The 25,767-nt window shown below is 37.2% G+C and overlaps 1 protein-coding gene across 2 annotated transcripts in view; it reads left to right on the top strand.

Annotated features, from left to right (window-relative positions):
* Positions 1-25,767, top strand: part of TAF1B (TATA-box binding protein associated factor, RNA polymerase I subunit B) — an 84,082-nt gene that overhangs the window by 38,819 nt on the left and 19,496 nt on the right. For both annotated transcript variants that reach the window (XM_033176580.1, XM_033176582.1), the window contains exons 9-11: positions 18,184-18,331; positions 24,287-24,464; positions 25,063-25,109. In XM_033176580.1, the coding sequence (XP_033032471.1) occupies positions 18,184-18,331; positions 24,287-24,464; positions 25,063-25,109 (373 nt within the window). The remainder of the gene's footprint in view (positions 1-18,183; positions 18,332-24,286; positions 24,465-25,062; positions 25,110-25,767) is intronic.

The raw sequence follows: 25,767 nt of genomic DNA, 5'->3' as shown, positions 1-25,767 counted from the left end.
GACCTATCTGTGTCTTTGTATTTAAAGTGATTTTCTGTAGTTAATATGTCATTGGGTGTTGATTTATCTAAGTGATAATCTCTGCCTTTTACTTTGTGTGTTTAAGCCATTTACATTTGATGAAATTATCAATATAGTTGGGTTTGAATCTACCATTTTGCTATTACTTGTCTCATCTCTTTTTTTCTTTTTTTCTTCTTTTCCTGCCTTCTTTTGAATTAAGAATTTTTTTGTTTTGTTTCTTTTTTTTTTTTTTAAGGGATAGGGTCTTATTCTGTCACCCAGGCTGGAGTACAGTGGCATGATCGTAGCTTACTGTAACCTCAAACTCCTGGGCTTAAGCAATCCTTTTACCTCAGCCTCCCTAGTAGCTAGGACTACAAGCACATAGCACCACAGCCAACTAATTAAAAAAAATTTTTTTAGAGACATGGTCTTGCAAGGATGCCCAGGCTTAACTAAGAATTTTTTTATAATTTCATTTTATCTTCACTGTTGATTTATTAACTATACCGCTTTGTTTTCTGTTTTATGTGGTTGCTCTAGGGTTTACAGTGTTCATCTTTGCCTTTTCTCAGTCTACCTCAACTAATAACATAACATTACTTGTATAGGATAAGACCTTACAACAGAATACTTCCACTTCCCTCCTCCCATCCTTGAGTGTCAAACATTTCACTTCTACCTTACTGTAAGTCCCATAATGCATTGGGATTTTTTTTTTTCTGTAAGCAATCATTTATCTTTTCAAGAGATTTAAAATGAGAAAAATCGTTTTATGTTTACCTGTGTATTTGCCATTTCTGGTAATCTTTTTATTTAGATTCCAATTTCTGTCTAAAAAAACGTCGTTTAACATTTCTTGAGTACAGATCTGCTGGCAGTGAATTATTGTGGCTTTTCTTGTTCTAAAAAAAGTCCTAACTTTGCCTTAATTTTTGAAAGACATTTTCAGTAGGTATAGATCTAGTCTCACACCTTTTTTTCAGTGCTTTAAAGATGTCATTCCATTATCTTCAGGCCTGCCTAATTTCTGATGTCAATCTGCTATAGTTCTTATCTTTACTGTTCTCTATATAATGTGCCTTTTATCCATTAGCTGCTTTTTAAGATTTTCTCTTTATCACTGGATTTCACCAATTGGATTATTATGTGCCTTGTCAGTTTTCTTTATTTTATGTTTCTTCTGCTTGGGTTTTTTTTTTTTTTTTTTTTTTTTTAAAGACAGAGTTTTGCTCTTGTTGCCCAGGCTGGAGTGCAGTGACATGATCTCGGCTCACTGCAACCTTTGCCTCCTGGGTTCAAGTGATTCTCTTACCTCAGCCTCACGAGTACCTAGGATTACAGGCATGCGCCACCACACCCGGCTAATTTGGTATTGTTAGTAGAGATGGGGTTTCACCATGTGGGCCAGGCTGGTCTTGAACTCCTGACCTTAGGTGATCCACCCTCCTCAGCCTCCCAAAGTGCTGGGATTACAGGTGGGGAGCCACTGCACCTAGCCTTCTGCTTGGGTTTTATTTACCTTAGATTTGTGGGTGTGCAGTTTTCATCAAACTTGGACATTTTTCATCCATTATTTGTTTAAATTTTTTTGTCCTCCACTTGCATTTTTCTGGGACACTAATTACATGCTAGACCACTTGATATGGTACCATAGCTCCCTGAGGCTTTTCCTTCTTTTAATTTTTCCGGACTTTGTGCTTAGTATGTTTTGTTTTGATAATTTCTATTGTTATGTCTCCAAATCCAGTGATCTTTACTTGAGGATCTTCTAATGTGTCGTTAAACCCATTCAATATGTTTTCATTTCAGATACTACATTTTTCATTTCTGGAACTTCCATTTTACTCTTATTTCTTCTCTTTCTCTTCTCATTATGTTGTTTTCTTTTATATTCTTGACTATATTGACAATATTTGTAATAGATGTTTTAAAACCTTTGTCTACCAATTCCATTGTCTTTGTTATGTCTGGGTCTGTTTTTTTTTTTTTTTTTTTTTTTGAGACGGAGTCTCGCTCTATTGCCCGGGCTTGAGTGCAGTGGCGCGATCTCTGCTCACTGCAAGCTCCGCCTCCTGGGTTCACGCCATTCTCCTGCCTCAGCCTCCCAAGTAGCGGGACTGCAGGCGCCCGCCACCATGCCTGGCTAATTTTTTGTATTTTTAATAGAGACACTGTGTTTTAGGATGGTCTCGATCTCCTGACCTCGTGATCCACCCGCCTCAGCCTCCCAAAGTGCTGGGATTAGAGGCGTGAGCCACCGCGCCCGGCCTGTTTTTATTGATTGGTTATGTATCATATTTTCCTGCCTCTTTGCATGACTGGTAATTTTTTATTAGATGCAGTCATTGTAATTTTCACGTTGTTGAGTGCTAGATTTTTTTGTTCTAGTATATAATTAAGTAACTTGAAGAACAGTTTAATCCTTTAGAAGCTTGTTTTTAAGTTTTTTGTGGTTTGTTATTAATAGTCCCTTTTTTCTGGGACTATTTTAGCCTTACTACTAAGGTATATCCCTACTAAAGACTCTACCCAGTGCCCCTGATATTACGAAGTCTCTGCACTTTGACTGTTTGCCTTCTGTGAGCTTTGGAAATTGTTTGCTCTACTGCTTTTCTGTTATTTTTTTTCCCTGGCCTCAGATATTTTCTCACACATGCACATATTGATACCCAGCCAAACATGTAAGAGGGCTCCTTTGCAGGTCTCTGGATCTCTCTGTCTGTGCAATTTTGTCCTTTCTGGTACTAAGCTTGCAAATTTTAGCCACCTCAGCTTCCAGAAACTCCAGTCTCTGTCTCCTCAGCCCATCAAGACCACTTAGCTCTGTTTCACTTTCCACCCTTGCACTGGACTGCAGTTTGGAAACTGCCTCCAGGCAGTAAGCTGGGGCCATTTGTTTCTCTTCTCTTAGGATTAGTGTCCCATGCTGTCTGTTGTCCAATGCTTGAACCTGTCCTTTCATATATATTTTCCAGTTCTCTGTTGGATACGGTGGAAGGTCAATTCCCATAGTCGGTAATCCTTTATGGGCAGAAACAGAAGTGTTTCAAATACTAATTTTTAGACATTTAGAAATAGAGTCAGTATTCAGATGCTTTTTAGGTATTACCCAAACATTTCTTTCTCAAATGCCTAAAAGCATCTTGTTGCTCATTCATTCTTAGATTTTTTTTTAATTGTAGTCTCTATTCATGAATATTGTCACTAATCTGATCTCTACTTAAATCTTTTCCCTAAATATCTGCCCTAGTAATAATCCCTTTTGTTGATCTATTTTTTTTCTTTTTTGAGGTAATGTTGTTTTTAATTGACAAATTATAATAATATACATGTACGGGGTACAGTGATATTTTGAGATATATATACCATGTGAAACGATTACATCAAGCTAATTAACACATCTGTCACCTCACCTATCATTTTTATGGTGAGACATTTGAAATTTACTCTCTTGTTTTATTTTTCATTTTATTTTTTTTCGAGACGGAGTTTTACTCTTGTTGCCCAGGCTGGAGTGCAATGGCATGATCTATGTTCACCACAATCTCCACCTCCCGGGTTCAAGCGTTATCTCCTGCCTCAGCCTCCTGAGTAGCTGGGATTACAGGCATGCGCCACCACGCCCGACTAATTTTTTGTAGTTTTAGTAGAGACAGGGTTTCTCCATGTTGGTCAGGTTGGTCTCGAACTCCCGACCTCAGGTGATCCGCCCACCTCGGCCTCTCCAAATGCTGGGATTACAAGCGTGAGCTACTGCGCCTGGCCTACTCTCTTACTTTAAATTATACAATACAGTCATGTGCTGTATAACTGTTTCAGTCAACAGTGGATCACATATACAGTGGTGGTCTAATAAGATTGTAATGGAGCTGAAAAATTCCTGTCACCTAATGATGTTGTAGATTTCATAACCTCTTAGCACAACACATTACTTGTGTGTTTGTGGTGATGCTGCTATAAACAGACCTATACTGCCAGTGGTAGAAAAGTATAGCATATATAATTATATATGATACAGAATACCTTTTTAAAATTACTGTCCTGTTTCTTTTATTCCCCAACTTTATTTCCTTCTAAGGTGTAAGAATTTTTTTTGGTATGCTTAATTTTTTTAATTAAAGATTAAAAATGATGCCTGATATATCTGCCTGTTTCTGGGGTACATGTGATAATTTCGTACATTTATATAATTTGGAGTACATAATACTTGATAATAACTATGTTACTGTTACTGGTTTATGTATTTACTGTACTTGTAATCCTTACTTTAGAGTGTACTTCTTCTACTTATTAAAAAAGAAAGTTAACAGCCTCAGGCAGGTTCCTTAGGAGATATTCCAGAAGAAGGCATTGTTACCACGGGAGATGACAGCTCCATGCGTGTTACTGCCCCTAACCCCATATAGGCCTGGGCTCATGTGTGTGTTTGTGTTTTAGTTTTTAACAAAAAAGTTTAAAGAGTAAAAAAATAAAAATAAAAATTTTTTAAATAGAAAAAAGTTTATTATGGAATAAGGATATAAAAAAACATTTTTGTATAGCTGTACAGTATGTTTGTGTTTTAAACTAAGTTTTATTACAAGAGTCAAAAAGTTAAACTTTTTTTTAAGTTTATATAGAAAAGATACAGTAAGCTAAGGTTCATTTATTACTGAAGAAAGCAGCATATTTTTTATGAATTTTGTGTAGCCTAAGTGTATAGCATTTATGTAGTGTGCAGTAATATTGTAAGTCTTCACATTCACTCACCACTCACTGGCTCACCCAGAGCAACTTTCAGTCTTAAAGGCTTCATCCGTGGTTAGTGCCCTATAGAAGTGTGCAGTTTGTTTATGCCGTGTTTTTACTGTACCTTTCCTATGTGTAGATACGTAAATATTTACTATTGTGTTACAGTTGCCTACAGCATTCAGCAGTATATAACATGCAATACATGTTTGTAGCCTGGGAGTAATAGGCTAGCTCATATAGCCTAGGTGTATAGTGGGCTGTACCATAAGTACACTCTTCACACAATGAAATTGCCCAATGATGCATTTCTCAGAAAGTATCTCTGCCATTAAGCTACGCATGACTATACATTATTATTGACTGTAGTCACTCTGCTGTGCAGTAGATCTCAAAACTTGTTCCTTCTGTCTTCTGAAACTTTGTACCCTGTGACCAACAACTCCCCATTCCCTCCCTCCTCAGCTTCACCCAGGCCTGGATTCTTCCTATAAGTGAGATCGTGCAGTATTTGCCTTTCTATGCCTGGCTTATTTTACTTATGGGCCTTCCAGGTTCACCCATGTTGTTGCAAATGACAGAATTTCCCTCTGAATTTAAGGCTGAATGGTTTCCCATTCTGTATCAGTACTGTTTTCTTACATTCATCCATCGATGGACACTTAGGTTGAGTCCATATCTTGGCTTTTGTGAATTATGCTGCAGTGAACCCCTTCAACATACTGATTTTGATTTTTTTGGATATATATCCAGCAGTAGGATTGCTGGGTCATATGGTGGTTCTGTTTTAAGTTTTTCCATGATGGCTACAGTAATTTACATTCCCACCAACAATGTACAAGAGTTCTCTTTTCTTTGCATTCTTACCAACGGTTACCTTTCATCTTTTTAAATTAATTTTGAGTGAAGAGACAGGGTAAAAAGGTAGAGAGACTTCTTAGAGATTTTGGTGGAAGATACAAGCATAGAAATAATATGAGATTATGTCTTGGTAGCAACCATTGCACTTTGCTTTTTTTCACTTACATCTTGGAGAGCACTTTAAAAACATTATTTTGGAATAATTTTAGATTTATAGAAAAGTTGCAAAACTAAGAAGAGTACAAAGAATACGCATGTATTCTGTACCCAGATTTGATTGTTGTTAGCATTTTATACCATTGTTTGAACATTTGTGCCATTTTCTCTATTTAACTACTTGTGTATCTGTGTAATTTTATTTCTGAATCATTGATTATAAGTTATATCCATCCTGACCTGATTATAAGTTATAATCATTGATTATAAGTTATATTACTCCTGAGTACTTTAAAAGACTAAAACAAGGTAGCTAAGTAATGAAAAAATAAGCCAAACCAGAAACAATCTTAATGTCTATCAACAGGAAAATGGATAAAATGTGATATAGTCATATAATGGTACATTAAACCACTATGAAAATTAATGAACTGCAGCTACAAGCAACGTGAATGAACCTAAGAAACATTATATAGAGTGTGAAAGGCAAAGCTCAGGCTAGACATGGTGGCTCACCCTGTTGTCTCAGCTACTGGGGAGGCTGAAGTGGGAAGATCGGTTGAGCCTTGGGAGGTCGAGGCTGCAGTGAGCTATGATCATGCCACTGCACTCCAGCCTGGATGACAGAGCAAGACCCTGTCTCAAATAATAATCATAACTTAAAAAAAAAAGGCAAAGCTCAGAAAAGTACATACTATGGTATAATACTGTCTTTTTAAAAGGCAAGTTAACAATGAGCAAAATTCAGTAAAGTAGTTACCTCTGGAGGGGGAGACAGAGGGATGGGACAGGGAAGAAGTACGCTGGTAGATAAAACAATATTGATGATGTTTTAGTTCTTAAGTTGGGTAGTGGATTCATAGGCGTTTATTATTATCATGCTTCATAGCTTACAGATATAGTGTATGTATTATTTTGCATTTTTCAAAATTTCAAAGGCAGCAAAGGATGTTGTCTAAATAGAATTTATAAAAGAGAGGAGTAAAAGAGAGTATGTCATGCATGGTTTGATTGTGTATGTCTTACATCCCTAACTAAAAGTGTAAATTAATTGAGCATAAAGACCATATTTAATGCTTCTATTTTATTATCTATATTATAGATTCTATAAAACCTGTAATTCCGTCTACAAAATAAGGACAGCCTGTGTTTATTAATTACGTGATTTGAAATAGCTATAAAACAGTAAGTTTAAACACTTTATTTTCAGAAAAATTCACATTGATCTGTTGGGGAGTTTTTCTCACACAGGTAGGACATTTCCAGACTGCTTCTGATGTATTTATTACACAATATATCAGAAAGCCACTAAATAGTGGCATTTGGTTAAGAAAAATTTAAAGAAAAAACATTTTGTTAAATTTTAGTGGTAAATATATAAGGGACATAACTTCTGCTTGTAAGCAAGGACATTTAAAAATAAGAGTTATGGGTGTGGGCCGGGCGCAGTGGCTCAAGCCTGTAATCCCAGCACTTTGGGAGGCCGAGACGGGCGGATCACGAGGTCAGGAGATCGAGACCATCCTGGCTAACACGGTGAAACCCCGTCTCTACTAAAAATACAAAAAACTAGCCGGGCGAGGTGGCGGGCGCCTGTAGTCCCAGCTACTCCGGAGGCTGAGGCAGGAGAATGGCGTAAAACCCGGGAGGCGGAGCTTGCAGTGAGCTGAGATCCGGCCACTGCACTCCAGCCCGGGCGAAAGAGCAAGACTCCGTCTCAAAAAAAAAAAAAAAAAAAAAAAGAGTTATGGGTGTGTCAGTATCATTCATATGAAAAAGTTACCAGTTCAGATTCTTACCGATATGCTGAAACCAATAGTGAATTACTCAGGCTAGAAAATATATCTGAGGCTACATTTATATTTCTTTTAGAATCATACCTCATGTTTGCTAAGTGAAGCCGATGATTTTGTGTGGATTACCTGTGATTTTGTTTCATCCTGGGCCACTATGCCCCAGTATCCAGTATGCCTGGGGTTCCCTCAGCTCTCCCTCCCAGGAGGAGAGAATGGGAACTTGGTTTTACACTAGCCTAAACTAAACCAAGTAATGGCAGAGGTAAATCTGCTGCAACAGTAATCATATAACCCTTCCAAAATCAAATAGAAATTATTTTGAGATTATCTACTCTCCTTGATACCATCTTTTAAACTTCATTGCTACAGATATGTGAAATTTCAACATGGCTATGCAACAATCAGCAGAGTGTTTGGAGAACAGACACATATTAAGGAGGACTCCAATAGGTTTTTACCAGCTCTGATCCTGGGGCCAAAACAAATTATTATCTCCTGTTCAGTTGGCAAATCCTCATTGGTCAGCAGTTCATAATTTTGTATTTGTTTATAAGGTTTGTGTTTGCCTGTGCAAGTTGACAACACGTTTCTAAAAAGGCCTCGTCCTCAGGGCCAAGACTATATTTCACATGAAGCAATATGTTCGCCACAAACCCCCAGAAGACTAGATTTTGAACATAAAAAAAAATATTTTTTGTGGTTGGGCATGGTGGCTCACGCCTGTAATCCCAGCACTTTGGGAGGCTGAGGCGGGAGTAGCCCTTAAGCCCTGGAGTTTGAGACCAGCCTGGGCAACATGGTGAAACCCTGACTCTACAAAAAATACAAACATTAGCTGGATGTGGCAGCACCTGCCTGTGGTCCCAGCTACTCAGGAGGCTGAGGTGAGAGGATCACCTGAGCCCAGAAAGTGGAGGCTGCAGTGGGCTGTGATTGTGCCACTGCACTACAGCCTAGGCAACAGAGTGAGACCCTGTCTCAAAAGAAAAAAAAAAACATTTTTTTCTACTACATGGTAGGTTTACTGTCATTAAGAAAAGTCTAGCAGATTAAAAATGCAAGGTTAACTATTTATGCATCATGATACATGTGGAATTCATTTTATTCTTTTTCCATAAATAATTACAGTGCTTTGTCATTACTTCTGGTAGTTTTATTCCTCGTTAATTTTCCTTTGTTATAGAGAGTCTTGATATCTGTTTGGATTAACAGGTGCACTTAGCATTAGCTTTTTCTCTGCTGAATCTTTGCCTCAAAACAACAATAAGAGTAAGTAAGGGTGAGGCACTGCACTCTTTTTTTTTTTTTTTTTTAAATAGCTGAGCAGGAAGTTTGCCTCTGACAGGGTATTGTAATCAGGTTTATCACAGGAGCCTGCTGTTGTGTAACAGAAACTCCAGCCTGTCCTTACCTGTCTTAAAGTATTGCTTCATGAAGGAAAATAAACTCGCTGTAAATTTGTGAAATTCAATAAAATGCTTTCCCAAGCACTCTGTTTTTAATGCATGCTGGAACAATTTATTGTAGCTTTGTGGTCTTTTAAAAAAAGTATTAAACTTGTGATTTCTTACTATTGTAATGAAATGGACCTGTATCACTCTAGAAGCCCTGTATGTGACATTTATTATACCTTTTAGACACATCCTCAGCCAAGTGTAGTAAATGTCCACACTCCCTCCCTACTTTCCTCCCTTCCTTCCCTCTTATTTCAAGAAGAGGTGGTTTGTGTTGCCTTCAGATGACTGTTGATTTAATTGACAGGCAGCTTTTCTTCATTGTGTGCTTTTTGCTCTTGCTCACAAAAGTGCATTCACTCTTCTATAGTATGTTGAAACTTTTAAATGGAAACGGCTTTTCATTAACAAAGGAAGCATTTTCTTCCCCCCTTCCATGCCTTAGCTTTCTCCACTAAGTCTTGGCTTCTTCAGCAGCTGTACCTCCACCAGAAATGACAAAAGGTGCAATTGTGCTAGGAGATGGCGATGAAGATATGCCAGTGGAGTTTTGTGTGTGGGCTGCTGGGGACTGTTTTCCTTCTATGTTTGGTTTTGTTTTATTTTTGTTATTCCAGAAAGTTGAGAGCACATCTAAAAACCAAAAAAAAAAAAAAAAAAACCCTTTTCAAACCTTTATCCCAGGTGAGCTGTTTCTTTCCATTAAGTTGTTGTGTTAGTATTTCAGTGGCCCCTCTGTCTTAATTACAACAAATCTGGCAAACCTCACTTAAAGCAGAGGGACATGGAATACAGAGAGTGTTGATGTGGTTTGTTTTCTTTTTCCAAGCAGCGTGAGAGTCTCAGTCTTCCTGCCATTACCCTGACTTAGGAGCAGAGCTCAGGAGAGGTGTGCAAATTAAATTTTAGTCTTTCCAGCCATCTCCTTTTTCTTAGTTGTGATTCGTGAGCCCAGGTAGATAGCCAGTTCGTTTCATTTACTTAAATTAATTTGGAGATAACCCTCTTCTCCTTTTTCTGCCTCTGCCTCTTCTGCTGCTCCATTTGTGACTCAACTTTCTGGAGTGTGGTGCTGACTTGAAGCCGTATTTACTTCTAGCAAAAAATATTTCAGTTTACCTCGTAGAATAAACTGAAAATCTGGTTATCTTTCAGGGGCACCATCTCTTCACAGCATACCAAATAATCAGATCATTGATTGAACCAAAGTATTTGGTCTAGACATACTTGTCTGTATTAGATACAATTTATTCTGTCAGTGACTTACAATAGGTCTACTTCTATCTTTTCAGCCTTGATTTTCTTTATATATTTTAAACCTACAGATCAGTTTAAAAATAGATAATATGTAACATAGATACTGTTCTACCACAGTCCTTGGCAGTGTTTCTCAATCCTCTCAAGAGTTAGTCATTTCGTCATCCCTCACTAGACTCAGCAAGAAGGGATAAAGAGGAAACTGGAAATTTATTCTGAAGTACATCTCCAATATTTTGAATGTTGATCAACAGCATTCTGATCTTCTCCCCGAATGAGTAAAAAGAAAAGATGTAATACTGGGTCAGCCAAACCCACTGCGTGGCACTTAGCCAGGATGATGCATTTTGCCTTGGAGCAATCTTACACCCTTTGTGAAACTGGGTTTCTTTTGGTTGAAGGAAGAAAAAGTCTCCTCCAGAGCTGTCAGTCACTTCTTAAGCACCTTCAAATGAAGGCCTTGTTGGATTGTTTTGATCTGCCCGGAGTCTTCAAACCTGACTCTAGATTTATTCACCTTCTTACTCTGTAGGCCACATGTAATGCTTGGGATTGTTTGTGCAATCTTTGTTAGCATAATAATCTGACAGGTTTCAAGTCTAGTTGAGGGAAATTGAGGTGAGCATAATGATCAGGTTCCCTCATTTCTACTTTTCCCTCCCAGACAGCATGAGGGAGAGAAGCTAGCTGGTGTTTTCTTGTGTTCCTGGCCCACTTCCCCATGCCCCGCCCGCCCCCTCCCCCCCCCCCCCCCCCCGCTACCATCATCTCAGCCTCACTGGAATGTGTATATGTGCCTCTCTTTCCAAACTTTGAGAGTTAAACTATCTGAGCACTTCCTCCTGTCTACAAGAAAAATAGCCTCTGCATTTTATTTTTTGTTTCCTGAAACTGACATATTCTGTTTTCTGGGGATCCGTAGTAATTTCATTAATCTCGACGCTCTCAGGCTTTAGTGTGCTTAAGAATATCCTGGAGAGCTGGTTTAAACTGCAGATTCTTAGACCCAGTGTCAGAAATTGATTCAGTAAGTATAGTATGGGATCTAAGAAGATGTTTTTTGGAAGCATCTTGCAAGGGATTCTGATGGAGATTGTGCTTTGAGCAGTGCACATAAGCCTTATCTGTATGTCTGTCTGTCTTTTGTTGTTTCACCTTGTCCCACAGAAGAGTTGAGGTAGAATTAGCAGATAACCAACAGGTCAGTATAAAACAAAATGCTGTTATACCTTATTAAGTATGTGTTGTTTTAAACAGGATTCTGTTTAAAACTGTTTGGGAACTATATCTATTGAGAGACTGGTCTATGAGTTTAACATGTATGAAAATAGTGAAAATCAAGGCTAAAAAGATAGAAGTATCCCTACTCTCTGTGTAAGTCATTGACAGAGTACATTGTGTCTAACGGATAAGATTCTGGCAGGCTTCTTCTTCTGGGAAATGTAGACACATCTCTTGGTGTTACATTTTTAATAATTATAGTTCAGTAACTCCATATTTCCCCCAAAGGTATATTTCTATTTATAAGAGGTTTTGTGTAAAATAAAAGTAGATATTAGCAAATGGTATAAATATTGAATGTCTGTAGATTTCATATATGCTGAATTTTTTTAAATTTTCAGCTTTATTACACTTCTAATTATGACCTCTTTAACATGTTGTGTGTGTGTTTTTTTTCCTTTAGACAGACATTACTTAGATTCCTTTTTTCTTTTTTCTTCTCCTGCCACTTTGTCTGATAACTTAGGTTCCATTTTATACTTTTTTTGGTGGCAAAATATACATAAAAGTTACCATTTTAGCCATTTGTAAGTGTGCAGCTGAGTGATATTGAGTGTATTTACATTTTTGTGCATCCATCACCACCATCCATCTCTAGAATTTTTTCATCTTCCCACATTGAAACTCATATGCATTAAACACCAGCTTCCCATTCCCCACTTGTTCCATCCTCTGGTAACCCCCATTCTGCTTTCTGTCTCTAGGAATTTGACTTCTTTAGGTATCTCATAAATGTAGACTCATACAACATTTGTCCGTTTGTGTTTGGCGTCTGGCTTATTTCACTTAGCATAATATCTTTAAGGATCACCTATAGTGTAGCTCGTGTCGGAATTTCATTCCTTTTCAGGCTGGATAATATTCTGTGATGTATATAAAACATTCAAAATCTATACTACTTGCTAATATCTAGCTTTATCTTATGTAAAATATATATACATTTATGTACATACATACCACATTTTGTTCATCCATTCATTGGTGTACATTTGGGTCATTTCTACCTTTTGGCTATTGTGAGCGATGCTAACAGGAACATTGATATACAAATATTTGTTTGCGTCCCTGCTTTCAATTCCAGAAGTGCTATTATTGGATCATATAGTAAGTCTGTGTTTAATTTTTTAGACAACCATAATATATTTTTGAATGTTGTTTTTTCTTATTATAAAAGTAATGTATTCAGAATTAGAAGAAATGTAGAAAATAATGAGAAGTGTAAAGAAGGAGATGAAAATTACAGTCTGAATTCTCATGAGTGCCATTAACATTTGCTGTTTTTGATTGTCTTATTTAATGTGCATAAACATATTTGCAAAATTAGGATTGAAGCATTTATACAAATTTGTCTCCTGCATTTTAAAAATTGAGTATTGTACTATGAATGTTTTCCTAAGTCACGAAACAGGCTATCAAAGCATGTTTTCTTAGCTGCTTAATATGATGCATGATATGTATTTCTAACATAAATATCCAGTAATAAGGAAATGATGGATTCATAAAGAAGAATATTTTACAGTCACTAGAAATGATGTTCTCACAAGCTATCTCGTGGCATTAGAAAATTCTCACAAAACATAATGTTAGGTCAAAATTCAGGAGATGAAAAACTATATTCTTAATCCAGTTTTTACAAAAGCTCTCAGACAGGCAGGAGCTTGGTCTAAGAGCAATGTAAACTATTAGAGGGATTTTAGTATGGGAAAGACATACCAGATTTTCATTTTATAATCTTACCCTGGGCTGGGTGCAGTGGCTCATGCCTGTAATCCCAACACTTTGGGAGGCCAAGGCAGGCGGATTGCATGACCCTAGGAGTTCAAGACCAGCCTGGGCGATATGACAAAACTCCATCTCTACAAAAAATAGAAAAAATTAGCTGGGTGTGGTGGCGCATGCCTGTAGTCGCAGCCTACGCAGAAGGCTGAGGCAGGAGGATCACTTGAGCCCAGGAGGTCAAGGCTGTAGTGAGTGTGATCATGCCACAGCATTCCAGCCTGGGCAATAGAGTGAGACCCTGTCTCAAAAAGATAAAATAATAAAATAAAATAAAATCTTACCCTGGCTCCCAGTTGCAAAGAGGTAGAAGCAGATATAGGGCTGTCAGGAGCTTTTTGATAGTTCGGGTCTGGGATAGAGTTGTGATGAGAAGGACTATCACTGAAGACCAAGCTTGCAGGTGGAGTGAACAGTCTATGGAATGGAATGAATGTGGTGTGTGAGGAAAGGGAGGTGTCAAGGATGTTCCTAAATGTTTGCTTTTTGTGACTGGGTAAGGAACACTGCTGGAGGGATTAAAATTTAGGGATGTGGAAGATGTTGGGATACATAAGCTTGCCATACTAGAGAGAGAATCCAAGTAGAGATGTCAAATAGGCTGTTGAATTTAAATCCCAATGTTATAAATATGGATGTGCCCAAATGAACTGAGAGGAAAGTCCACCCAGATCCTAAGAGAGAGTTTCTCCAAGTTGTCAGAGATTTTTATTATCTTTTAGTATAGAATTTTGTATTTCCTAAATTTTCTGTAATGTTGATGTGTTATTTTTATAATCAAATTTAAATGTTGCTAACATACATTCATCATGGCTTTATTTATACTGGTTTAAAAATGGCAAACAACCTAAATGTATAACAATGAGACAAGATTGGTTAAAAGAAAATGGGATGGGATTGAAAACCCTTTAGCCACCTTTAAAAAAAATATTTTGAGTGTTACTCAAAAAGGAAAAGTTAGTTCTGTTTAAAAATAAAAGAAATTTTAAAAAATGAAATCTATAATACTGATTTGAGACTAGCAGAATCTGGAATCTAATCTATAGGGTAAATAGATAAGCACACTTGATAATTATTTTCTCCTCAATTCATGTTTGAAAGAATAGTGGCCTCTTTGTCACCAGATGTTGAGTTTGATGTATGAGCTTTTAGTGTGGAAGTTTTGAAAATATGCTAAATCCTTTTAACCTACCAAGTCACTTTTCGTTAATGACTTTACACATACTTGTCATGAATTTATCATCCATTAAATCATTTTTTAGATGATTTTTTTTCTAAGGGGAACATTTACTGCTCTAGTGTTTTGTTTGCCGATAAAAGTACTTAATTGCATCTCTTACCTGCATTATTTAAAAGGATTAAGATTGCCATAAATCTTATTAGTAATGTTAAATTGTCTTAGCTTGAAAAGATGTTTCAAATTCTGTACAGAATGAACCAGAGGTCTAAATTAATTAATTTTATAAATAAAAAAGAAGGCACGTTCTTTTCAAAGGTCGCTGAGAACTTCTTTTTCTTTTCTCTTTTTAAAATTCACAGATTAAAATACAATTAATAGTATTTAGTGTACAAGTAGATTAACTGTATCCCAACATTAAAGAAAATCTTAAAATGCCACGTTGCTACTTTGGATTAACAGAAAATTACTTTGTATTCTTCAGCTACAGATCAATCGTATGTTGATAATACAACGTAAACTGAAGGCATTTTTCCTAAGGAAATGTAAGAGTTTAACTATTGAAATAGTTGTACCAAAATAAATATAATACAGAGAAGATTTTAACTTCAGGCAAAGGAAAATCAAGCATAGTTATAAATTCTAAAAATTAACAGTGTAATTGTTTCTGTATAAGCATATACCCCTGTACCATTGAGGTCTTTCCACCTTTGTATTTCAACGATGATTTCTCCCACAAAGGTGATGTAGGAAGTTTTTTTTTTTTTTTTTACTTTTTATTGAGGTCAAATAGACACACAGGAAAGTCTACACATCATAAATGTATATACAGTGTGATGAATTTTCACAGCCTGAACACAGTCACATCCCCAGCACCCAGCTTCGTGGAGAAGCATTACTAGCACCCCAGGAGCTCTGCTGCGCACTCCCTTCTAGTCCTGTCCTGCCCACCCTTAGGTAATCAGATCCTGCCTGCTAACAGTACAGAGGTTGGGAACAGAGTTACAGCACCCCAGGAGCTCTGCTGCGTGCTCCCTTCTAGTCCTGTGCTACCCACCCTTGGAGTAATCAGATCCTGACTTCTAACAGTACAGAGGTTGGGAACAGAGTTACAGCACCCCAGGAGCTCTGCTGCGCACTCCCTTCTAGTCCTGTCCTGCCCACCCTTAGGTAATCAGATCCTGACTTCTAACAGTGCTCCCTTCTAGTCCTGTCCTACCCACCCTTGGAGTAATCAGATCCTGACTTCTAACAGTACAGAGGTTGGGAACAGAGTTACTGAGTTTTATACTTTATATAAATGGAATTGTTCTCTTTTGCATCTGGCTTTTTTCTTTGAACATTATGTTTTGAAGATTGACTCATTGTTGCATGTAGCACATTCACTTACTGAATACTGTTCAATTGTGAGATTATATCACAATTTACTGATCTATTGTAGATAAGTAATTTATGGACATTTGAGTAATTTCCAGGCTAGAGTTGTCACAAATAGTGTTGTTATGAACATCCTAGTACATGTCTTTTATGGTCATGGGTACACATTTCTGCTGGGTATACATAGCTAGGAGTAGAATTCCCTTGACCTAGGAGCTACATATACTCAACTTTAATAGATACTGCAAAATGGATTTTCAAAATTTTTATATTAGACTCAATTTTAATAGTGTTCTACCATATCAGAAATGTTAGTTTTCTGAAATCCTGCAAGCACGTGTGTCATAACCCAATAACTTTCTATTTTGTACTGTAGTTATTTATCCAAGCCTTATCTCCTTTCTCGATTGTCAACTCCTTAAAGAAATTGTCTTATTCATCTTTTTATTTCTGAGATTATCTTATTCATGTTTTTATTTCCCAAAGTACTTTGCACAATTCCTTGCATAGAATAGCCTCTAAACTAATTTTTTTTTTTTTTTTTTTTTTTTTTTTTTTTTTTTGAGACAGAGTCTCGCTCTGTGCCCAGGCTGGAGTGCAGTGGTGCGATCTCAGCTCACTGTAAGCTCCGCCTCCCAGGTTCACGCCGTTCTCCTGCCTCAGCCTCCCAAGTAACTAGGACTACAGGCGCCCGCCACCACACCCAGCTAATTTTTTGTATTTTTAGTAGAAACAGGGTTTCACCGTGTTAGCCGGGATGGTCTTGATCTTCTGACCTCGTGATCCGCCCACCTTGGCCTCCCAAAGTGCTGGGATTACAGGTGTGGGCCACCACGCCCGGCCGCTCTAAACTAAAATTTTTTATGAGAATAGATGAGCAAATGAAAAATTACATGCAGTATTAATATTAGGAATGTTTATAAATTGCAAAAATACAAATGATATATGCAAAAACTTTGAGTTCTTAAAGCAAACGCTAGACAGAATTAATGTATTAGTATTTGTTTATAGCTTTCCTGAACTTTGTAAGAGAATCTTACGTACTTTTATGTGGGCTAGTTTAGTATAAAGTTGAATTGTGGATTTTTAACTACTGGACTTAAAGCCTAGCGTTACTCCCATATAGAAGCACGTGAATATTATGTAACAGTGAGCTGCATTTGTTAGCTCTGAATTTGAAGAGTAATGAGACAGTGCAGGTGAGAAAGGTGAGAGGGAAGTTGTGTATCAGAGCAGTCATGAAAACATTTTAACTCTGATTGGGTTGTAGCTTTCATCCTTTCTCCAGATTCTTCTAAGGCAAGAAGTGATTTTACCATGTCATGGGAAAACCCAGTAAGAGTTTTACGAGCCAAATGGAATTTTAGTGGCTTTTCACATTTAGTATCATTTAAAATTGCTGAGTTAAAATATTAAGGATTTATGGCGGTTTTCTCCCTTCATACTTTTCTCCAAATTCCAAATTTTTTTCAGTGAATGCATGTTTGTTTTATCTGTTCCTTTTTCTTTTCTTAAGCATTCCAAATACTCTGGCTTGGAACATATTACTTGCTAAATCAGAAAATTTTTTTTTCTTTCCGACTTTGAGTTTAGGTTCAAGGGGCACATGTGCAGGTTTGTTACATGGGTGAATTGCGTGTCGTGGGGGTTTGATGTATAGATTATTTTGTCACCCAGGTAATAAGCGCAGTAAAGGTAATTTTTTGATCCTCACCCTCCACCCTCAAGTAGTCCCTTGTGTCTGCTGTTCCCTTCTTTGTGTCCATGTGTACTCAATGTTTAGCTCCCACTTGTAAGTGAGAAATGCAGTATTTGGATTTTTGTTACTGCATTAATTTGCTTAGGATAATGGCCTCCAGCTCCATCCATGTTGCTGCAAAGGACATGATCTTGTTCTTAGGGCTGTGTAGTATTCCATGGTATATGTGAATCATAATTTCTTCATCTGGTCCGCTCTTGGTAGGCATTTAGGTTGATATTATGTCTTTGCTATTGTAAATAGTGCTGTGATGAACACACACATGCATGTGTCAATGACTTATATTCCTTTGGGTATATATCCAGTAATGGGATTGCTAGCTTGAATGGCAGGTCTGTTTTAAGTTCTTTGAGAAATCTCCAAATTGCTTTCTACAGTGGCTGAACTAATTTACATTCCCACCAGCAGTGCATAAGTGTTCCTTTTTATGCACAACTTCACCAGCATCTGTTATTTTTTGACTTTTTAATAATAGCCATTCTAAATCAGAACATATTTTTAAAAATAATTTTTGTTGCAAAAATTGCAACTATGATGATCTCTCTTTTATTTCAGTCTTGGCCTGACTACGAGGATATCTATAAAAAAACAATTGAAGTTGGCACATTTTTAGATTTGCCTCGCTTTCCAGACATAACTGAAGACTGCTATCTTCATCCCAACATACTGTGTATGAAATACTTGATGGAAGTCAACCTCCCTGGTAAGTGTATGGCATATATTGTGGGGACACTTTAACTACTAGAGTTATGGTAAGCAGACTTTTCAAATCAAAGACTATTAGAACCACCTGAAAAGGTCCAGGGTAACATGAAACTTAATTTCAAAATTCTTTCTTAAAATAATTCAGACCTTTTAAAATCGTTAAAGGAACAATATTCAGAAACAGAGTTTTCAGAAATAGAGTTCTGTTTTGGTGTGAGGGATTTATGCTTGAAAGAATATGTTTGATTTTTATGGTAAGTTTGCTAAGTGCAAGTAAAGTACCAAATGTTTCAGTATATGTTTTTAATGACCTGTCCCCCATCCCAAAACAGTACTTTTTAATTTGCATGAAGCATTATTATTACATAATGAATTCTAATTTTTAAAAAATCCTAGAAGCTAATCTCTGTAACATTTTTATTGTTTGATAATGTATCCAGTCCATAAAACAAATGGAGATCAAAGTCTGGTCAGATCATATTGAGCTCTTTAAGGCAGTGAAACATAAAATGTAAAAAGAGCCTCACTATACCTGGTTCATAGTATACCAACACACAGGTAACCTCGATGGAATCTGCTGGTGGAATCCAGTCCTGAATTTCTTGTTAGACTAGAAATATGAGAAATTTTGGACTTATATTCTTAAGAGAAAATACAAACATGGTGTGACTATACCATTGCTGAAGCAATGTAAAAAATGTAATTGAATGTGTTGTTAATAGGAGAGTAAAATATGTGTGTTATGTGAAAAAAGCAATATACAAAATTGTATGCACAGTAACTATAAATATGAATATAAATATGTAGTAACATGTATATAAATATAAGTATTGTCATAATTTAAAAATTTTTTTTAAACAGGAGCAAAAATAATTTAAATTTTTCAAATGTAACATTTCTAAAGCTAAGGAATATGGCTCTTATTGAGATTCCAGAAATCAGTAATTATTTAAGATTCCAGAATTTAGAAGATCTTATTTCTGCATTTGGACATGTTGTATATCAGAATTACTATTTTGGATTTTTTTTCTTTCTGCTTTTTTGATGGGTCTCTCAAGTACAGAAAGTTCTTGTATGCTGTCTTATATTCTAAATCCTGAGTTTATAGAGCGAATACTGGTCTATGGAAGGAATGCCAGGGATTATCAAAATATAACCGATGCAGCCTGGTTAATAGGAAGCAAGCATCTATAACTGATGCAGCCTGGTTAATAGGAACCAAGCATCTATAACTGATGCAGCCTGGTTAATAGCAAGCAAGCATCTATCTCACGTGTTTGTTGTTGGACAGAGAGGGGTTGATAGGTTTTCTGGCTGATATCTATAGTTTAACTTTTTCTTGCCTAACATTTCCTGTAAGGAGTAGAAATAAATCCATTACAATATGCAGAGAGACATTATTGTCATTTGATATTTATTAAGTGACTTTTTGGAGGCAGTATTATAAAAAATTGAGGTAGAAAAATTTCACTTCTCACTGTCTGTTCAATAGAAATAATTTGAAATATAGAAAAAAATTACACATAAATGTTATTAGTCTCGTTATAATATTGAAAAATCAGAAACAACTTAAATATCCAAAAGAAAGGGAAGGGTTGTGTAAACAGTGGTGTGTGCATTCAGTGGAACATTAGGTATGTAGCTTTTAAAATAATGTTTATGAAGAGTTCATAAAAGCATGGAAAATGTTTATGTTATAATAAAAAGTCAAGCCAAATTACAAAATTAACATATAACATAACCACAGCTACATAAAATGAAGACATTCATGAAAAGATTAGAAGTAAATATACTAAAATGTTAAAGTGGCTGTTTCTAAGTTAGGGTAACACATGTTATTTTTTTTCTCCTACCTTTATGTGTCTTATAAATATCCTATATTGAGTTGTATTACTTATTAGTATGCACGGGGAGTGCAATAAGCTTTTTCTTTTTTTTAAAGACAAGGTCTTTCTCGGTTGACGAGGCTGAAGTGCAGTGGCATGATGGTAGCTTATTACAACCTTGAACTCCTGGGCTCCAGTGATCCTCCCACCTCAGCCTCCCGAGTAGCTGAGACTACAGGCATGCACCACCATACCTGGCTAGCTTTTTTTGTTGCTATTATTTTTAATAGAGACGAGGTCTTGCCATGTTCCGCAGGCTGGTCTTGAACCTCCAGGCTCAAGCCATCTTCCTGCCTTGACCTCCTGAGGTGCTGGGATTGATACAGGCATAAGCCACCAAGCCTGGCCTTTTTTTTTTTTAAACAAAAAATAGATCTACAAATTAAGTTATGATACTCCCTATATCTTAGGATTTAGATTCTAAAATGTTTACAGTTGGTTTGCAAACCACCCATACATAAGATTATAAGAGTATTTCCAGAATGTGCCATTTGTAATTACAAATATTGCTCTCGGTAATGCCATCAGTTGTGCGGTGCCATTGATCAAAGAGATCTGTGTATGTGGTACTTTTACAAAGATAGGGTTTAGTGTTCCCAGAAAGCTAAAAGTGGTTTTAAACATGCTGGGGCAATAGCCGCCTCTCCTCAATGCCTTTAAAGGTGACCCGGTAGCCTCTGGGGCTCGGGGAAAGGTTTCGGCAAGTATGTCACACACGCCCTGCCTGAGTAAGCGCTGCCCCTTTGATGGCCATCAATGAGCTCAGATGCACTCTCCACCCTCTAGTATGGTTCCTCCCATTGTCACCCACGAGCCTGCTGGAGAGAGTTTCTGACGGTGTTCGTGATCATTTATGTAATTTCTGTTTCATGTGTGTAATTTCTGAAGTTTCCGAAGTGCCCATATATAAATTCTCTCCTTTGTGAAGGTGGGAAGGGAGGACAAGCAGGCTTCCCCTTGACAGATGAGACTTAGGGCGGTTTAGGGACACCCAGTTGGTAGATGGCAGAGTAGATTCCTACAACCCAGTCTCCCCCTTCCAAGGCCTGTGCTCTTCTCACGCTCTGCTCCCTTCCAAGACCCTATACTGTCCTTGCTACCATTCTCATCATTTCTTCCAGTTGCTTTTTAGTCTGTACTTTTGGCATAAGGGGAGCAGTTCAAGATCTTAATTCTTTTTTTTTTTTTTGAGACAAAAGTCTCACTCTGTCACCCAGGCTGGAGTGCAGTGGCATGATCTCAACTCACTGCAACCTCCACCTCCCAGGTTCAAGTGATTCTCCTGCCTCAGCCTCCCAAGTAGCTGGGATTACAGGCGCCTGTCACCATGCTCACCTAATTTTTGTAATTTTTTTTTTTGGCAGGGACAGAGTCTCGCTCTGTCGCCCAGGCTGGAGTGCAGTGGCGTGATGTCCACTCACTGCACGCTCTGCCTCCCGATTCATGCCATTCTTCTGCCTCAGCCTCCCGAGTAGCTGGGACTACAGGCGCCCGCCACCACACTCAGCTAATTTTTTGTGTCTTTAGTAGAGACGGGGTTTCACTGTGTTAGCCAGGATGGTCTCGATATCCTGACCTTAGGTGATCTGCCCATCTCGGCCTCCCAAAGTGCTGGGATTACCGGCGTGAGCCACCACACCTGGCCAAGATATTAATTTTAAAAGAAGAGAAATATTTCAAGAAATGTCATTTTTTAGAATAACAATACTAATATGGTTTTGATTTTTAAATTATCTAAGAAGAGACTATACCTTCTACAACCCAATATAAATAATGTTTAAAATTTTAGTGCATGTATTTTAAAATTAATTTTTCCCCATGTTTGAAGTGTACATGTTTGCGTGCAAGAGTCCTGTCTATCACTCATTTCTCTAATTTCCTCCATTATATTAATGCACAGTGTCTTGTACCTAGTAGATACTCAGTAAATGCTTATTGAATTGAGCTTTATTTTCTGTCTCCTCATCTTTTTGCATCTGAATGAAGTCCGGGAGTAAATTCAGGTGAAACCTGGAAATTGAAATTATCTTAATAGTATAATAGTCCAAATTATCTGCCTCACAAAGACCTGTACTGTCTGGCCCTGCCAATCTCTTCACATTCAATACTAAAGCCTTGTTGGACTGTTTGCATTTCCTGAAAGCACCTTCCCATCTTTGTCATAGCCTGTACCGTATTGCATTCTCATTAGGAAAAGGACTGTGTCTGTATCTTAAGTACCCAGAACACAGTAGTTGCTCAGTAAATGTTTGCTGGAAGAATAAAAGCCAAGTGAAAACTTTAGTCAAGCTATCAGAATCTGGTAGACATAAAAATTCTTTGATGCTGTATTTTGAATTATCATTGTTATATGTGTTCTGTTTCTATGTTAACAAAGCATTTTTTAATCAGCAAAAATTGTTTTTACTTAAATGTTTCAAGAAAGAAATTAATTTTGTGTTTTATTTATTCTTTATCATAAATATGTAATTAGTACCAATTATGTGTGGGTCGTAGCAGTTAGGAAGACAAATAAAACCAGATTGAGTCACCCTGAAGTTTAAGAGGGAAACAGAAAGATAAACCCTTAACTGAGTGCAATAGAAGGGTACATGCCAGGAGATCTGCTTTAGCACTCAGAAGAGGGCCAGTCACAGGAGGCTGTGGTATCATGTCTGTTCTTAGAGGAAGTCACTGGTATAACCAAGTTCTCTAAGATGAGTGAGCTTCAGCCAGGCAAAGCCTGAGATGAGGAATGGGGGAAAAAAACTGGCTTTCTAGGCAAAGAGGCAGAAGTAGCTGTGCAAAGCAGAGAGGCAAGTGAGAATATGGCTTGTTTGGGGGAACTATGGAGATTAGGCTGGGAGCTAAAGGCTTTAGTGAGTTCATGAGAGCAGGGGAATATGATGTTTGGGCCGCCACAGGAGAGTAAGACTAGAGAAAGGGAGAGCAGTTCTAAGAGTGGCCTGAGGAGCAACAGTGAAGGGAAGAAAGGGGATGGATTGGAAAGCAGTCAGCACTGATCCAAGTGCCTTAGGTGTATTCATTAATTCAGTCTTCACAATCGTTATGAAGCACGTACTATTCTTATTCCTATTTTAGATAGATTGTTTAAAAACTGAGGCACAGAAAGGTTATATAACATGTCCAAGGTCACAGAGCCAGTAAGTGATGGAGCAGGGACTCTAGTCCAGGCCGTTTGGTTCCGTAGTCTCTTCTCAACCGTGGTACTATATGCCACCTTGAGAGAATGGAATTAACAGGACATGGTGGCTGAATGCATGTAGGAGATTCAGTTCAGTTCCATACAAGCTCATTATCTCTTATAAATAATGGCTATCATACTTGAAACTGATTAGAGTAGGCTGTGGTCACATCTTACATACTTAGATTGGGAAGTACAGAAATTCTTTATTTAGTAACTTTAAGAGTTTTCAAAGTCTATTCACTGGAGCATAACTTCAATTTATTCTCATTATAACCCATTTTACAAGTGAAGAAACTGATGCTAAGTGACTGATCCAAGAGTCACAAAGCTAATGATTGGAAAGCTTAAATATAGGTCCTAGGTTTTCTGGTTCCAAGTCCCATGTTGTTCAGTCTTGAGTAATAGGTGTAGTCTATGCTGAAGATATAATTTCTTTTGGAAAGTAGTATATCTAGTTAAACACTTGTTGAGGGCTTCCAGTGTGCCAGCCAGGATGCCAGCCAGTGCACATACATTGCTAGAGAAGCTTTTGGTCTTATAAGGGAGTGGAGTTAGTTTTAGGTGAGCACACACTGCTATAGAAACACAGACAAGAGATGTGGATGAAACAGCTGATATGTGGCTGCCAGATGTCAGGATGTGTCCTAGAAATAGTAGATGTTTTAGGAAGTCGGAATAGGGAATGATACGCCATTTTAAGATTCTACCATTCATTTTTCTATGCGGATGCCATGTTTTGGTGTTTTATTCACAAAATGTGTGTCTCTGAGTTCTTGTATAGTGTTGTGTTTTAAGATAAAGGGTTTTTTATGGATATATACATTGGGGATGATCTAGTTGCCAAATAATTTAATTTACATTTTACTGTTTTGTTCTTCAGATGAAATGCATAACTTAACTTGCCACGTGGTGAAAATGACTGGAATGGGAGAAGTGGATTTTCTGACATTTGATCCTATAGCTAAAATGGCAAAAACTGTTAAGTACGATGTACAAGCTGTAGCTATCATTGTGGTGGTATTGAAACTGCTCTTTCTATTGGATGATAATTTAGAGTGGTAAGTGTACGTCAATTTTATGATAAGTAACGTTTTATAGTGCTGATCTTAGTTTTTTAAGAAAGCTTTAAATGTCATGGAAACACTTTAAAAAAAGAGATAAAGAAAAAATGTGTACTGTATTTACCTAATTATATGTTATCTCAAAAAACGGAAACTCTCAATTGTTATAGAACATTGACTAGTAGTCACAATTACTTCTTACACAGTACTTTGACTCAACTGATTGTCAGTTGTTTGATCATGTTTTATACCTGTTATTCTTTAGGTAGCGATGTTCCTCTTTGCTCTACTGAGTTCCTAGTTTTAAAGTATCTTCATAAATCTCTGTCTGTATCCCTTTAGGCTCCTGGCATTATGTGTTCTCAAAGATTATTTTAGAAAGTAAAGGAATCTTAATATGTCGCCCCTCCCAAATGCCAACAAAGAGTGACAGTATTTTATAGTGTCTCCTTCTCTGTTTCAGTGATAGCTTCTCCATGAAAACTTGGTATCAGTTTCAAATACTATTCTATACTTTTTTCTCAGAAGAATTCAGAATTTATCTTTCCAAATACATGACTTCTAAATAAATTGATTTGTTTATTGTTATCTCCAGGTCCTTGTCTAATCTTGCTGAAAAACATAATGAGAAGAACAAAAAAGGTATTTTAATTCTTTATCATTCAAATTCAAAGTGGTCATAGATGATAGATTAAAAGATGGAATAAATGTAGGCAAACACCTTTGAAAAATATACACATACACATATACATACACATGTATACAAACTGCATATTGTACCAGTATTGTTTTTTCATATAATTACCTACTTGTATCTCTAGGGTACTAAAAAATATCAGTGAGTCCCTATTATATGTAAGACCAGCTAGCTTTGTATTCCCAACTTCTACTCACCAGCCATGCTAGATCATGAATTTACAGGTAGCTTTGTGACCATCCTGTCTATTCTGATGCTTTCAGCCTTTGCTGTTGCTGGTCCCTCTGTCTGAAATGTTCTTTCCTTCTTACCCCAACTCCTGTTCAGTCCCTGGCAAATCCTTCTTTATGCTTCAAGATGCAGCATAAACACCACTCTTCTGTCTGGTCTTCACACCTATCCACTTCACAATGCTTCACCTCTTCCCAAATCAAAACTAATAACCTCTGCCACAGTCACTCTTGTTCAGACTTCTGCTAGATGTTTAGTACCTTGAGGTCTAACTAATGGCCTAAGTACATCTGTCACTGTTAGATTGCCAATATTTGTAAAGTGCTTAGAAGAGCATCTGGCATCTAATAAGTACTTTATAAGTGATAGACA

Source organism: Trachypithecus francoisi, unplaced genomic scaffold (genome assembly GCF_009764315.1).
Source record: "Trachypithecus francoisi isolate TF-2019V2 unplaced genomic scaffold, Tfra_2.0 Lachesis_group17, whole genome shotgun sequence".
NCBI lineage: Eukaryota > Metazoa > Chordata > Mammalia > Primates > Cercopithecidae > Trachypithecus > Trachypithecus francoisi.
Note: the sequence above shows the minus strand (reverse complement) of the source record. Positions and strands in the feature narration are given on the sequence as shown.